Raw genomic sequence first — 16,091 nt, forward strand, 5'->3', positions numbered from 1 at the left:
GAAGTTGAGGTTGGGCATGATCCAAAAATCATTGAGAAACACTGATTTAGAGTATCAGTTTTCTCATGCAAGAAAACTAGTTTGTGTATAAACCTTTTATTCTGGAAACCTTACCATGTTTATATATCAAAATAAACAATTCTCAAGAAGTTAACATTTGTATAGTAATAATAATTAAAAAAAAAAATGAATGGCTGTCTATTATAAGCAAGAACACTGTGGAATCTGCCATAGTTCACACAATGCAAATAAGTAGCTAGTCTTGTATTGACTTGCCACTTGGTGGAAATCATCATCATACCAATGTGCCATGATTTTAAAGGGAAATTATTTCTAACTCTGAATACATAATAAACTTAGAATGATATTTAAAAAGTTATGTTATCTCATACACGACTTGTGCAAAATTTGAGTTAATCAATTTTTTTTCTTCTTCAAAACACTGAAAGCAAAAATTAATTTTTCTACAATTTTTATGACATGTAACAAAATGATTGAGCTTATGATTAAATAAAGCAGAAGTGTACAGAAAACAAGGAAAGTAATTAAAATGTAAGGATAAGCAATTTATAATAAAAATCATACTTGAAAAATACAAGGTTATAAATGCTGTCTTCTGTTTTATCTTCATGTTCTTCAAACTTACATAAAACAGCCATCTTAAAACAGTGACTGGCAATTTAAAGAGAATAATATAATTTGAGAATTTAACAATATGATAAACTGGTTGAAATAATTTTTCTGTGAAACGACACAGACTTGGAAACATTTTAAACAGCATCCAAAAGTTATTTGGTTTGACATTTATTGATAAATACAAAGGCTTCAAATTGGAGTGACAATTCGTCCCTTCTTTTTTGCTTTCTTTATCTTCTTTTCCAACTTTAGCTGCTTCCTGGCTTGAATATTCTTCTTCCTTCTATCAAGTTTTTGCTTTATTCTATCTTCAACATGGTCTTTACGTTTTTGCCACTTCTTCTGGCTACTTTCCTTTCTTTTCTGTTTTTTTTTTAGAGCCTTTTTAAGAAGCGCTGGATTGTCCTTAACTTTAACTCCTGTCACTTTATCTAAAGCCTTCTTCCAGGCAGTTTTCTCTTTAATTTCCTGTGCTTTTTCTGGCTCTTTTCGTTCAATATCCTCTATTCTCTCTTTTTCTTTATCCACTTTATTTAACAATTTTTTATAGTCTTTACCAGAATAATCCCCTTTCTTTTTTTCTTGTGTACTATAATCAGTAAAGTCAAATTTGTTATATACCACTTTACCCTCTTTATTATAAATTGGTTTTGAATTTACTTGAGTGAGAGACTGTTTATTTTTAATGCCAGTTTTATCATAGAGGCAATTAGATGTTTCGGCTATTTTTATTTTCTTTTTCTTCTTCTGCTTCGACCTCCCAGTCTTCCTTTCAAGCTTTGAATATTTTTTATTTTCATCAGTGCAAGCACCTCGCCTTTTTGCTACAAAAGTAAACATGAACAACTTAATATTCATGGTGAAGAATCATATATTAAGGTATTACAGATATTCACAGCTTTATTTTGATAAATTCAATTTGATTACTGTTAATTTTCTATATATATATATATATATATATATATATATAAGGTGATCAAAATTAAAGTATCCCTGTTTAAGGCCTTGAGAACACCATCCAATAATCCAAATGCAGCAAAACTTTGCAGGAATATACACTGTGTCATGTGGAAGTGATATCTGAGAGAAAAAAAAAGTAGTTCCAAAATTCCCCACCATTGTAAACACTAAATGCACAGAATTTGCATATCATGCAACTCGGCAGGTGACAGGAGGATTTAAAAAGATGGACATGGGATTTTTCTCTTCATTCGGGTTGTTAATACTGCCCTCAGTGATGGCACTAACTTTGTTCCAACATAACTCGCCAGCACTGAAGGACAGCATAATGCAGCATGTACGCAACATCAGTCCTGACCTGCTGAGTTCTGCTGTTGAACACGGTGTGCAAAGGATGCAGTTTGTTGCATACATGGAAGGGCAACACATTGAACAGTATAGCCAATGAATGCATAATGGAAGTGAATAAAAATGTGTTATTTATGCTTGTGTCACTTTTCTCCTTCTTATATATCTTACTACGTCTACATTCGGCACATCAAACAGCACCCCTGGTGGCAAATTTTGAAACTTTTCCAATCACATATCGCTTCCACATGACGCACAACGTATTCCTGCAAAGTTTTGCAGCATTTGGATCACCCTGTATGCATAAATTTTACCTCACTCACTCTCTCTCACACACACGAGGTTACACAACATACAACACAATACTGTAACGTGTGGAAAAGTGATTAAGGAGAAAGATCTAATCTATTGACAAGTTTCTCAAAAAGTTTTATCAATGGGAAAACAAGGATGGGGAAGTTGTTTCTTTTTTGAAGAAAATCAAATACCTAGAAACAATCACATTCTATCACTCAGGCAACAAAGGATATCAAGGAACTCTGATATCATGCTGCAGATAGAGTTCTGAGAAAGATTAAGGGAGTTAACAGATGACATCAATGACTATCATATTAAAAAACAAGATAACAGGAAAGAAATTGACATTGTTAGTATTTAGGAATGTGTGAGCAGATCTCTGGAGGTATACTCACTTAAATAGAACTGGGAGAAGAAAGGTCAGTAAAAAGACCAAAAGGAAGATCAAGGTCAAGGTAGATTGATATTGCAAGATGATCCTGCAAGAAAGAAATATAAATTCTGATATTGGATCCAAATTATTCTGCTATCTTGACAGATAATGGATCAATTTCTAGAAAAATTGCTGCTAGGAAATTGGTAATGATCTAATTTTCATGTTGTACTATCATAATACACTCCCATCAAGAATAGATATCAGACATTTTGATAATGTAAAATAAGCATTTTTAAAAAAAAATTATCGAGTATTTTTATTGTAATTTTACTGCTTTTATTGTATTCAGCACATTTGCTAAAATATTTTAATACATATTGCTAAATTAGGTAGTTTTTAAAATTGCACTAAAAACTTGGTTGGCAGTAAAACAGATAACAATAGTGTTATCTGCTTTTATAAGATATTAGAACTTTTATATTGATGACATAAATGAAGAAATACTAACATGCAGTGGCTTATTTAGGTATAGACCCGGATCTAGAGTGACAAATTTTGAGGAGCAGCAGAAATTTCCAGGCTCTCATTTTTGTAATTATAACATGTTCCTTATATGCCACATCTACTCACAAGTAGAGAAATATTTTTCTTTTCCTCATTGTAAGTTTAGTCTGCAAGCATATTGGCATGTAATCAGGTTCTGCATAACTATACAGACTGAGACATGTGCACGGAAGGCAACATTGTCAGTAACTCGATACAAAGGCAATTGGGATTGCGGTCGGGAGAGATTGATGCTAATTAATTTTGTGTCAGTATTATTCTTACTAACTGTAACAACTTTTCCTTCTTTATTATTTCAAAATCAAATTAAGATTGTTAATTGTTGCCCTTCCTTCAACGCTTTAGTTCAGTATCCTGATATCTTTATGGCCGTTAAGACGTGCTAAATCTGAAATTATTTTTAGAGTTTTCAGTGCCCTTGTCATATGTTGTCATCAGAGTGGAGGTAATACTGTTTTATTGTTTTGCTTTTAAAAAGTTATAAATTGTATAAATCATTTCAATACTTCCTGCATATTATAAATTACTATTTAAATTTTAAAACATGAGTGACGGTAGAAAGCGACTTAGTGGTAGTAAATATAAGAAGAGGAGAAAAGAAAAGGAAGTGAAAATTAACGAAGCAGTATCAAAGATAAGAAAACTGGACAGTTTTTTTGCATCAGTATGCTAATAGTAATTGTGATTTGGAAAAAGAACAAGAAGTGGTTGAGGGGACCGAAATTGAATTTGTTTCAAATGACGTGCCTACAACAAATCCCAACAATTTGGCAGCACAGGTGATAGTGAGTAATGCCCCAGCTGAGTGGATTCTAAATGACGTAACATGTGAGTATATTGCAGTTTAACGGGTTTCCACAAAATTTAGACAGTGATCTTTCAAAATCACAAAGAGCTTATCCTGACAAAGTAAGACATGTTTCTAAGAAACTCATTCAGAGGAATCTGATTAATGGTAAAAAAAAAAAAAATCTTGTTTACTCTCCTAGTACAGTACTGGAAAGATCTTCTGTGTGCCTTGTCATCTTTTTGGTTGAGGGGGAGCTGACAATAGTCACTTTGTCAGTGGATTTAATGACTGGAAAAATGCAGAAGCATGAGTGAGTCATCACGAGAAAGCAACTAGTCATATGAACTGTCTGATAGCTCTAAAACAAAGAGCAAATTTTGTAGAGCGAATTGACTTACAAATAACTCAACAATTGGAAGAAGAAATTAAGTACTGGAAGGCAGTGTTAAAACGAGTAGTTGCAGTTGTAAAAACAGCCAGTAGAGGACTTGCTTTGAGGGGAAAGGATGACATTTTTGGTTCTGTGCATAATGGAAATGTAATGATGTGTCTTGCTGAGCACAAAGGAAAAGGTTTCATTTCCTATCTTTCCTTTGCCACGTATGAGGAATTTATTAAAATACTGGGCGAGAAAGTAATCAAATTTATTGTGGAAGAACTTAAAATAGCTAAGTACCATTTCATAAAGTGTTGACTCAACACCAGACTTGTCTCATGTTGATCAGCTGTCCTCCATTGTACGATATGTGAAAGAACATGGAACTCCTGTGTAGTGTTTCTTGTGTTTCATTCCGAACATAAGTCGCAAATCTGAAGAGTTACAAGAGGCAGTTTTGACTTTACTAACAAGCTTGGAATTGATGTAGCAAATTGCAGAGGGAAGGCATATGATAATGCTAGTAACATGTCAGGCAAGTACACAGGACTGCAAGCAAGAATTCTCGAAATAAATCCATTGGCAGAATTCACACCGTGCGCTGGACATTCTCTGTCTCTAACTGGTACTCTTCTGCATTTTTTGATGTCCTTCAGAAACTGTACGTATTTTCACATCTTCAACACATTGGTGGAGTGTTCTAAGAAAGCACCTGGAAACTTCTGCAAAAGTAATCAAACGTCCTTAGCCTACTCGTGATGATGCCTGTCGAAGTCTTCGTGAAGGATGGAAGGAAATAATTTCCACTTTGTCCAAAATTGAAAATGATACCACCCAGAAGAAAGTTACGTGAGGTAACTTCAGTCACTGGAGGTTGTGATCATGACCTTCCTATGGGGGTGATATTCTTGCAAGAATGAATGCCACAAGAAAGAAATTACAAAGTGTAAACATTGATATAGGAACTGTGAGTGAACTATATGGGTTCCTCAAAGAATATTTCAAAGAACTAGAGTTACTCTATGAAGAACAGGGCAAGAAACTTAGTGGAGTTGACTTGTATGAGGAAGAGAAAAAGAGGAAGAAAAAGCCAACCAGGTTTTTTGACAGTAGCGCAGATGAAAGTAACGAAAATGAAGATGAGTACAATCCAGTCAGTCAGTTTCAAAATTGATATTTATGACACAATTTTGCAGTCTCTCATTCATCAGAATCAAAGAAGTGTCGTATGAAAACCTCTCAAAGGAGTTCTGGTTTCTCACAACAACGCATGTGACATGTGAAAAGGACGTTATAAAAGGTGCAAAAAACCTTCAAGAACACTTTTCGACTGATATTGAACCTGAATTTGTAAACGAATGTCTGCAGTTCAAAGCACACATGAAATCAAGTGGCCTAGAAATAAATACATTCCTACAATGTATATATTCCAATCTGGACACTGTTGTTACGATTTTTCTGTGTAAGATGGCAACAAATTGCTCAGCTGAATGATTATTTTCTGCCCTCAAAGGTTGAAGGACTACCATATAACAACTGTGATAGAAGAAAGGCTCAGCAACTTGGCAGTTCTACAAATTGGCAATATTACAAGGGCACTGGACTACGAGGAGGTGATAAATACCTTTGCTGAGCGAGCAGCAAGATGTAGAATATTCTAGGATATTTTGGGTGAGTCATAATATAAAATGATAAGCTTTTTTTGTAACATTTTTGTGTCACGTTTTTTGTCAAGTTTTGAAACTCAGATGATAGCCTGAGTGACGAGTCTTCAAAATTCGAGCCATCAGAATTCAAGGAGAACCAGCCTACCAGTCCGGAACTCGAGGGGGGGGGGGGGCTCCTAGTATGTGTGTGTGTGTGTATGTATGTGTATATATATATATATATATATATATATTTATTTATATTAAGAATTTATGATATAAATAGGTTATGCATATAAACCAACATGTTCATTAAATATGAGGGGAAGCACTTTCTGCAAGTCTAGGGGTGGAAAATACCTAAATACGCCACTGCTAACATGTAATATTTCAGGATTAAAAGGAATTATTCAAAATTCACTCTAAACAGAAGGTTCTCCTAAGGATAGAGAGGAGGAATTGTTCGAGTCATTAAAGATGGCAGCTGACATAAAAAAAGTTTCCCTTGTTAGAGATCTAAATGGTAGAGTTGGAAATTAATCCATCAGGCATACATAAGAACGCTTTGGAAAAGTTTTCAGAAAAGGGTAAGGCCAATTAATAATGACAAGGATCTGCTGGATTGCTGCTCAGGACACAGACAAGTCACTACTAACACCAAGATCCAACATAAATAAGATCACAAGTTCACATGGAGAGAAGATACAAGAAATAAGAAAATCCTCATTGACTATGTCATTGTTGATAGTAATATCCTTATGCTGGTTCAGGATACAAGTGTACAGAGGATTTGAAATCAGAAGTGACCATCACTCATCTTTCTAAGTAGTATAAAAATGAATACCACATTGAAAAGAACAGTATGTAAGAAAGTTTTGAAAAGAATTAAAGTTGAGCAGCTTTTACAGGTAAAGTGTAGACTTTATTATACAAACATTACTGAATCAAAAATGAAGCAGTTTGAACACAAGAACAAACCAATGAAATCACAGTGGCAAACTCTGAAGAAAACATTGATTGATTGAGTCAGGGAGGTATGCCATGAAATTGTCACTAGAATAAAAAATAAGAACACTGAATAGGGGATCAAGATGTTAAAGAAGCAGTCCTGATTAAGAAAGCATACCAAAAGCTCATAGCAAATAAGTTGGCAGATGCCCTAAAAGAATACACAAAAACGTTTAAGAGAGCTAAGCTATGCATAAAAAAGTAGTTAAACGAAAGTCACGAAAAGATTTGGGTAAGAAAATAGAAAATAAATATCCATTTTGATATTCAGGAATAAATATCCATTTTGATATTCAGGAATAAATATCCTGAATATCAAAATGTTCAGGATATTATCATCATCATCATCATCATCAAATTCCTGCCATGTACCCTCAAGGGGTGTACAGGATATGACAGTACTACATGAAAAAATTACATCATTACTAACTTCCTATCTACAATTTTCCTCCAAATCAGTTTGTTACTTGTCAAGACTCCAACATTATCAGATCTTATATTTCTATCGTCTAAGGCTCTTTGTACCGTATCAATCCACCTATATCTTGGTCTTCCTCTGGGTCATTTTCCTGCCAACCTGGCAGAGAACACTTGTTTTGCTAATCTTTCCTCTCCCATTCTATTTAAGTGACCATATCATCTGAGATTAGCTCTGCTAACACATTCCTGGATGCTGACAATGTCAAGTTCTTTCCTAATATCCTCATTTGAAATATGATATTGCCATTGATGCCATCTGTTCATGCCTCTAATCTTTCTCAGGACTCTCATATCTGCAGTCTCTAGTCTTTGGTCAAGTGTTTTACTTCTGACCCAGCTCTCAGATCCATAAGTTAAAATTGGTTTGAACACTGTCTTGTATACAGCTAATTTAGTGTTTCGACTAATTTCTTTCTTATTCCATATGAATTTATTCAATTGACTTCCCACGATACCAGCTTTGCTGATTCTGTTGTCTATTTCTATATTTAGTTTACCATCTTCAGTAAAAATTGTGCCTAAGTAGCTGAAATGTTTTACTTGTTCCACAGGTTCTCCTTTCACAACACAGTTGACATTTTCATTGATTCTGCCTATTTTCATTGTCTTTGTCTTTTTATTGCTGACCTTCATACCATATCTATTACAACAGCTATTCAATTTAGTCAGAGAATCTTGCAGACTTGTAGCGGATTTATTTAGAAGTATAACATCATCTGCATAAAGCAAAGAGCTGACATTAACATCTCCAATTTTGATATCAGGTTTAATACCACATTCCTTCATAATGTGATCCATATAGATAATGAATAACAGAGGGGATAATGTACATCCTTGTCTCACACCAGATTTAACATTAAACCATCTTCCTGTACTTCCTTCAATTCTAACTGCTGACTTACAACTCAAATAAAGACTAAGTATTGCTTGATATAATGTCCCATTGACACCATATAACTGCAGCGTATTGAATAGCTTCTCTCTTGGCACCTTGTCATATGCCTTTTCCAGATCGACACAACTTAAATACAGATCTTTGTTATATTCCCATGCTTTCTCGACTATTTGTCGTAAAGTGAAGATCTGATCCTGACAACCTCTATTTGGCCTGAATCCAGCTTGTTCTTCACCAAGCTTTTCTTCCACAATTCTTCTCAACCGTTTCTCAAGTATACTTGCATAGATCTTGCCAGGAACACTCAGTAGGGAAATACTTCTGTAATTCTCACATTCAGTTTTATTTCCCTTTTTATATATGGGTACTATGAGAGCTCTACTCCAATCATCGGTAATTCATCCCTCTGTCCAGGCTTTCTGAACTATGCAGTGCAGCCACTGTAAGACTCTTATACCACCATACTTCAGCATTTCTGGTCGAATATCATCTACTCCTGCTGCCTTTTCATATTTCAAGCCTTTGATGGCTTTTTCTACTTCAAGTATGGATATGTATTCCTGACTGCATGCCTGGTCAGTGTTTTTTATCACTGTGCTGTCATCACTGCTTGTTTCATTTAGCAGTTTTTCAAAGTAATTACTCCATACTTCAAGGATATCTTTTTCTCCTGTTTTCATGTCACCTTTATCATCTCTAACTCCTTTTACAGTACTCTTTCCTCCATTTCTAAGCTTCTTCAACAACCTCTAGAATATTTTGCCACCTTCTTGATATTTATTTTCTATATTCTTGCCAAAGTCCTCCCATGACTTTTGTTTAGCTAGTTTTACACACTGTTTAGCTTTCTTACATTTGTCTCTGTATTCTGTAAGAGTAAAAGCTGACTTATTTGCCAGGAACTTTTGATATGCTTTCTTCTTTTCCTTCACTGCCTCTTTAACTTCCTGTGTCCACCAGGGAGTTCTGAGTTTTTTATCCTTGCACACAACCTCACCACATGCCTCTCTGGCATAATCAATCAATGTTTCCTTCAGAGTTTGCCACTGAATCTCCAAGGTTTGATTCCTGTTCTCAAACTCTTTCATTTTCTTTTCAATAATATTTCTGTATTTTAGTCTACAGTTCACATCTGAGAGCTGCTCAACTTTTATTCGCTTTAAAACTTTCTTACATGTTATTCTTTCAATATGAAATTCAATTTTATCCTGCTCAAGACTAAATAGTGATCACTTCCAATTTCAAATCCTCTGTACACTCTGGTGTCCTGCACCAAGGAGAAAACATCACTATCAACAATAACATAGTCAATGAGACTTTTCTTATTCCTAGCCTCTTCTCTCCATGTGAATTTGTGCACATTTTTATGTTGGAACATGGTGTTAGTAATAACCAGTCCATGTACTGAGCAGAAATCCAACAGATATTTGCCATTATTATTAGCTTTGCTCTTTTCTCCAACTTTTCCCAAAATATTTTTGCATGTCTCACAATCATTTCCTACTCTGCTATTCAGATCCTCAACAAGGACCAACTTTTCCTTTTTTGAGGAAAATTTTTTTATTTTCCTCAAAAAAGGCTTTCTAAATTTTGAGGAAAATTTAGAAAGCCTCAAAAAATTCCTCCACTTCTACCTTAGTAGAACCTTCTGTGGGACCATAGGCACAAATAAGTCTCATTGTCCAGTTCCCCATTCTCATATTTGCCCACATTACTCTACTTGAGACTGACTGCCATTCAAGAAGATTAGCCTCGTATTTTGTGTTGAATACTATGGCTACTCCTTCTTTTCCTTGATTATCATTGCCTGAATATAACATTTTGTATTTATTGCTCAGAAAGATCTCATCAGGATATTATTATTGCAAAAAAACCTAGGTGGAAAGTCAGCTGAATAAATTTATATAGCATAAGAGAGAAATTAGCCAAAAAACACTCAACTAGCAATATACAAGATAGTGTTCAAATCAGTTTTAAGTTATGGAACCAAGAGGAGGGTTAGAAATCAAGTACTCGATGAAAGATTACAGAGCAGAGATATGAGAGTTCTGAGAAAGATTAGGGGAGTGAACAGACTGTTATCAATTGGCAGAATATTAAAAATTAAGATATTATAAAGGAACTTGACACTGTTACCATTCAAGAGTGTCCGGAGCTAATCTAAGAAGGTAGGTTACTTAAATAGAATGGGTGAGGAAAAATTAGCAAAATACATGTTTACTACCAAGATGACAGGAAGGAGACCCAAAGGAAGACCAAGGTCTAGGTGATTCATAACTTATTTTAAAGGTATTAACAACACCAAATGAACTCTTTTATAAAAAAAAGGTGTTTATTAACTTTTCTTTTCTTTTTTTCTTTTTTTTTTTTTTTTGCTGGATTTCAAACTGGCATATTCGAGTGCAAAGCAGCATGCTAAAGTACACAGAAGATTTAAAGTCCCATTTTGGCACCCTCTAATGTAAAAAAAAAAAAAAGAATTAGTATTACAGCTATGTAGGAGTTAATCTTAAGATAATAGTCTCCCAAATTTTTGGCAAATTAATGCAACCAATAGCCATGGCTGACTAAAAGTAATCTTTCTGATCTGTGATGACTTCTAAATAGCATGGTTATCTTCAGTCTAATCCCGTGTGAAGGGGTGTCCAAAGCATGGTCTGCCAGTCCTGACTTCCCGTAATAATGGGTGAATGTATTTTGCTATGTTCTCCAAAGCAGATGTTTACAGATCTTCCTGTCTGCCCATAGTAGGGCAAGTCACAGTCACGAGGGACTTCATACACTCCAGGATATGCTAGAGGATGGAGTTTATCCTTAGGAGAGCAGATAAGAGTTGCCAATGTAACATGCAGTTTGAACATGGTGTGAAGGCCTTGTTTTATTAGTACTTTCGCTATCTTTTCTGATGTACCTCTGGCATAGGAAATAGGAACAGTAATGTTCTATTCTTGGGCATTAGAAGAGGGAGAAGTGATGAGGCTATGCAGTATTTTTTCTATTGTGCAGGAATTGTAATCATTGTCCAAGAAAGTTTTTTTGACTTATTAACTTGTTCTTATTAGTTAAAAATTATTTTTAACTAATAATTTGAAATAGACTGAATTTTTTTAAAAAAGTAAAGGAGATGCCAGTAAGGAGGGCAAGTTTATAAGTAGGACTATCTATGCTATCAACTATAGGAGGAAGGGGAATATTAGATTTGAGGATTTTAGGTGCTCCATAAATACAGATGGTTTAACATGAACCAGTTTTATTTGGTTGATGATTTCTTTGGGTCAAGAAGTCACTCTTTTCAATAACATTTGTGGACTTTTTCCTTTTGAGACATAGTGAAGTCTCAATCTATAGTTTGGTAAGTAGAATTGTCACATAGGAGATCTTGCATTTTTTTGTTGTAATCCTCTTGATGATAACTGTAACTTTAACAAACCATGTAGATTGTAGTGCAGCTTGTTTCTCTGTATATAGTATATATGCTCCAGAAGATGACCTTGATATAAAGGTCTAAACGTCAAATGTGGATTTTGGTTTATATTAAACTAAAGTTTTACTCAAACACGGTAGTTGTCTCCATAATTTCCAAAATGTATGATAACTGTTGCATTACCCTTATCAGCTTTAGTAATAACAATATTTTTATTCTTGTATAATGTTATTAAAGCAGCTATTTCATTCTGTAGTATATTACTTTTTGGTGATTTAGTCTTGTTTAGAATGCTTGCTATGTCTAAATGCACATTATTAGCCACTGAAGGTGGAAGATTGTAGATGCCTGGCTCTACATTCATCACGATTTCTAGTTTTGGAACTTGTCTGGGTGTAATGGCAAAGTTATGACCCAGATTGAGAGAATTCTTAGTGACTGTGACTTGGCCTACTATGAGCAGACAGGAAGATCTGTAAACATCTACCTTGGAGAACATAAAAATACATTCACTACCATTATTATGGAAAGTAAGGACTGGCAGACCATGCTTTGGACATCCCTTCACACAGGATTAGATGGAAGAAAACCAATGTGCTATTTAGAAGTTGCAGATCAGAAAGATTATTTTTAGAGTCAGCCATGGCTATGAAGAATTCTCCTAACATGAAAAAGTATGGTTTCATTAATTTGCCAAAAATTTGGGAGACTATTATCTTAAGATCAACTCCTACATAGCTACAATACTACTACTTTTTTTTACAACATTAGAAGGCCAAAATAGGACTTTAGATCTTTCGTCAATTTGATTTCTTTCACTTACTCATTGTTGTGTGTAAAATATAACATGCTGTTAAATTTTGTGCTCTGAAGATGCTGGTTTGAAATCCAGCAAAATAAGACAGTTAATAAATATCTTTTAATAAGGGAATACTGTGAGTAGACAAATAAATACAAAATTAATAACAGAAAAACTCACGTAAAAATATTATTTAATAGTATTATTTCCACCTGCATGTCACAGGCATCTTCAGTATATTTTAAGCTAAAAATAAACAATAACTGACAATTCCAAAAAGCACTACTTAGGTGGTGCTTTTTGGAATTGTCAGTTATTGTTTATTTTTAGCTTAAAATATACTGAAGATGCCTGTGACATGCAGGTGGAAATAATACTATTAAATAATATTTTTACGTGAGTTTTTCTGTTATTAATTTTGTATTTTAATAAACATCTTTTTTTTAATAAAATTGGTGTTGTTAATACTGTTAAAATATATGAATAATGTTCAATATCTAAAATTGTCTATTAGAAGTTCTAAGTGTTTTGATTCAGTCCCAAGTACCTTAGAAGTATGAAATGTTAGATAAGATAATATTGGAGTGCTGACAAGTAATAACTAATTTGGAGGAAAATTTTTGGTAGTAGGTTAATAATAATATAAACTTAATTTCATAGTGCTGTCATAATAGCCAGTACAACCGTTGTTGGTACATATCAAGAAATTGATGAAGACCATATAAAAGTTCTGAGAAAATTAAGGGCCCTGAACAGATGGCATCAATGGCAGAATTATGTTAAAAATGAAGCTATTAGGATGGAAGTTGACAATGTTAGTATTCAAGAATGTGTTAGCAGGACTAATCCAAGGTGGTATTATTATTCTTGTACAGGCACCTCCATGGAGTCCAAAGAATTATTGTGGGAGACCCAAATAATCCACACAATCTATCATATCACTTCTTGTACCCATTAACATACAAAGCAATTACAACTGACACTGGCAATCCATTCCACTCATTCATAACTGTTCAAGTGAAAAATCTAGTCCTCACATCCCTAGTAATCAACTTCCAGGAAGACTTCTTGTTCTGCCCCCTTCGAGCCAAGTGTTGAAACATTTCCCTTGAATCAGTCCTATAAAACCCTTTATGTAACTTAACTGTTTCTATCATATCCCTTCTTTTTCACCTATCAACCAACTTAGTAATCCACACACCCTCAATCTATCCTTATATTGCATTCCACAGACCACTCACCACATTGTATGCATGCCTCCGAATCCTCTCCACCACTTCCACATCCACAAGAAACCTAGATCAGACCTGATCACAGCAATCCAGATGTGGATATATCAAGACCATATAAAGAGGAATAATAAATTCCTTATCTCTACTTGTTAGTATGTTCTTCAATAGCCAAGTAATCTTATGAGCTACCTTAGCATCCTTAGCAATATGCCCTATAAAATCCAACTGTCTACAACCACCAATAAATCCCTAGCTTTATCTATTTCCTAGAGCAGTGGTCTCAAACTGACGGCCCACATCTAGCCCCCGAAGCAATTTTACACGGCTTGCGAATACATTTCAATTATGTATTTGTTGTAAATATGGTGCTTATAGTTTTAGAGACACAGAGATATGGACTGAGCTTATGTGTGCATAAGCTCAGTCCACATCTACAATTTACAATCACTAAATTTAGTTCGCCAGCCGACAGTTGGTGGTGCTTCAGTATTCTGGTGTTTCTGATGCACAGCTGCGCAGTTCATATTGCAACATAGATGGAGACAAACTAATGTACGGCTTATAAAACCTGTTTATTTGTGCTTGTTGTTAGATTTGCATTATATCAATACCTATCATTTAGAATTTTGCATAACTTTTGAGTGTTGCTTTCGTACGAAAATTCATCTTGTTGAATTAAAGTTGTAAATAAAATTATAATAGTGATTTTAATTAAGAGATTAAACTGCAAGCCATGTCTTTAACAAAGACATGGCTTGCAGTTTAATAAGAGTAAAAAGTAAAAGAGTAAAGAGTAAAAGAAAATTGGCCGAAGAAGGATGTGTTTTTCAAGATAAATGGGAAATTATGTACTTTTGTGGTGTTGTGCGCAATAAAATTGTATGTTTTATTTGTAATAAGGGATTATCAGTTCCAAAAGAATACAATTTACGTCGCCATTACAAAATGAATCATGAAGAAAAATCTGAAATGTTGGAAGGCAAATTGAGGGAAGAAAAGTTACAGTTTCTGAAATCTGGCTTATAACGACAACAAATTTTTTTTACTGAAGCAAATAAATCCAGTGAAGCAACAGTTTACGCAAGTTTTGCTCTCGCGCACATCATTGCAAAACGATCAAAACCATTTACTGATGGCAAATTCCTTAAAGATTGTTTGATTAAGTCTGCTGAACTTCTTTGTCCTGAAAAACAGCAATTATTTAAAAATATTAGTTTGTCAGCCAACACGGTAGCAGAACGTATTAACGAAATCGCTAGTGATTTACGATGTCAGTTAAAAGAAAAAAAGTATAGATTTTGCAGCATTCTCAATAGCAGTTGATGAGAGTACTGATATCACAGATATAGCACAACTTGCCATTTTCGTACGAGGTGTTACTGATGAATTTGAAGTAATTGAGGAATTACTGGAAGTAATTCCTATGAAAGGAAAAACTGGTGCACAGGACATTTTTTCTGAAATAAAAACTGTAATATATAAATATAAATTAAGTTGGGATAAAATGGTTGGATTTGCAAGTGATGGTGCAGCTGCTATGGTTGGTAAAAAAAATGGAGTAGCAGTAAAATTAAGAAATATAGTGAAAGAAGAAAAATTTCAGAATAAATTTTGCACTATACATTGCATTATTCATCAAGAAGCACTTTGTGCCAAAAGTTTGCAGATGGATAATGTTATGAAAACAGTACACTTTATCCATGGACGAGCTCCGAATCATCGAGAATTTGTTGCATTGCTTGAAGAAATTAAAAGTGAGTAAGGAAAAATGATTTATTATAACGAGGTGAGGTGGTTTAAGTCGAGGAGCTGTATTAAAACGGTTTTTTGATTTAATAAATGAAATCAAAATTTTCATGACACAAAAAAATAAAATTATCGACGAGCTATGTAATGATACATGGATAACAGATTTAGCATTTCTTGTTGACTTAACCGGTCATTTAAATATTCTCAATAAAGAGCTGCAAGGAAAGAAACTTATCACTGACATGTATGCGTGTATTAAAGCTTTTAAAGTTAAATTGCAATTATGGGAAACCACAACTGGAATCAAAAAATTTCATACATTTCCTACGTCTTAAATCCTGCCCTATTATTTCAAATGAAAAATCTCAAGAATATGCAAGAAAAATAGCATTATTACGACAAGAATTTGAAGAAAGATTTAAAGGTTTTAATGATTTAGAGTCCGATTCTATATTATTTTCATTACCATTAAAAACGAACGTGAATAACGCACCAGAAAATCTACAAATGG

General features: G+C 34.1%; 1 protein-coding gene across 1 annotated transcript in view; it reads right to left on the bottom strand.

Annotated features, from left to right (window-relative positions):
- Window positions 1-593: 593 nt before the first annotated feature.
- Window positions 594-16,091, bottom strand: part of LOC150108697 (uncharacterized) — a 50,705-nt gene continuing 35,207 nt past the window's right edge. The window contains exon 4 of the mRNA XM_090416166.1: window positions 594-1,460. Coding sequence (XP_090272292.1) covers window positions 826-1,460 — 635 coding nt within the window. The 3' untranslated portion in view covers window positions 594-825. The remainder of the gene's footprint in view (window positions 1,461-16,091) is intronic.

This window comes from Typopeltis vanoorti, chromosome 3, assembly GCF_054136105.1.
Source record: "Typopeltis vanoorti isolate ZY-2024b chromosome 3, IOZ_Tvanoo_1.0, whole genome shotgun sequence".
Taxonomy (NCBI): Eukaryota; Metazoa; Arthropoda; class Arachnida; order Uropygi; family Thelyphonidae; genus Typopeltis; species Typopeltis vanoorti.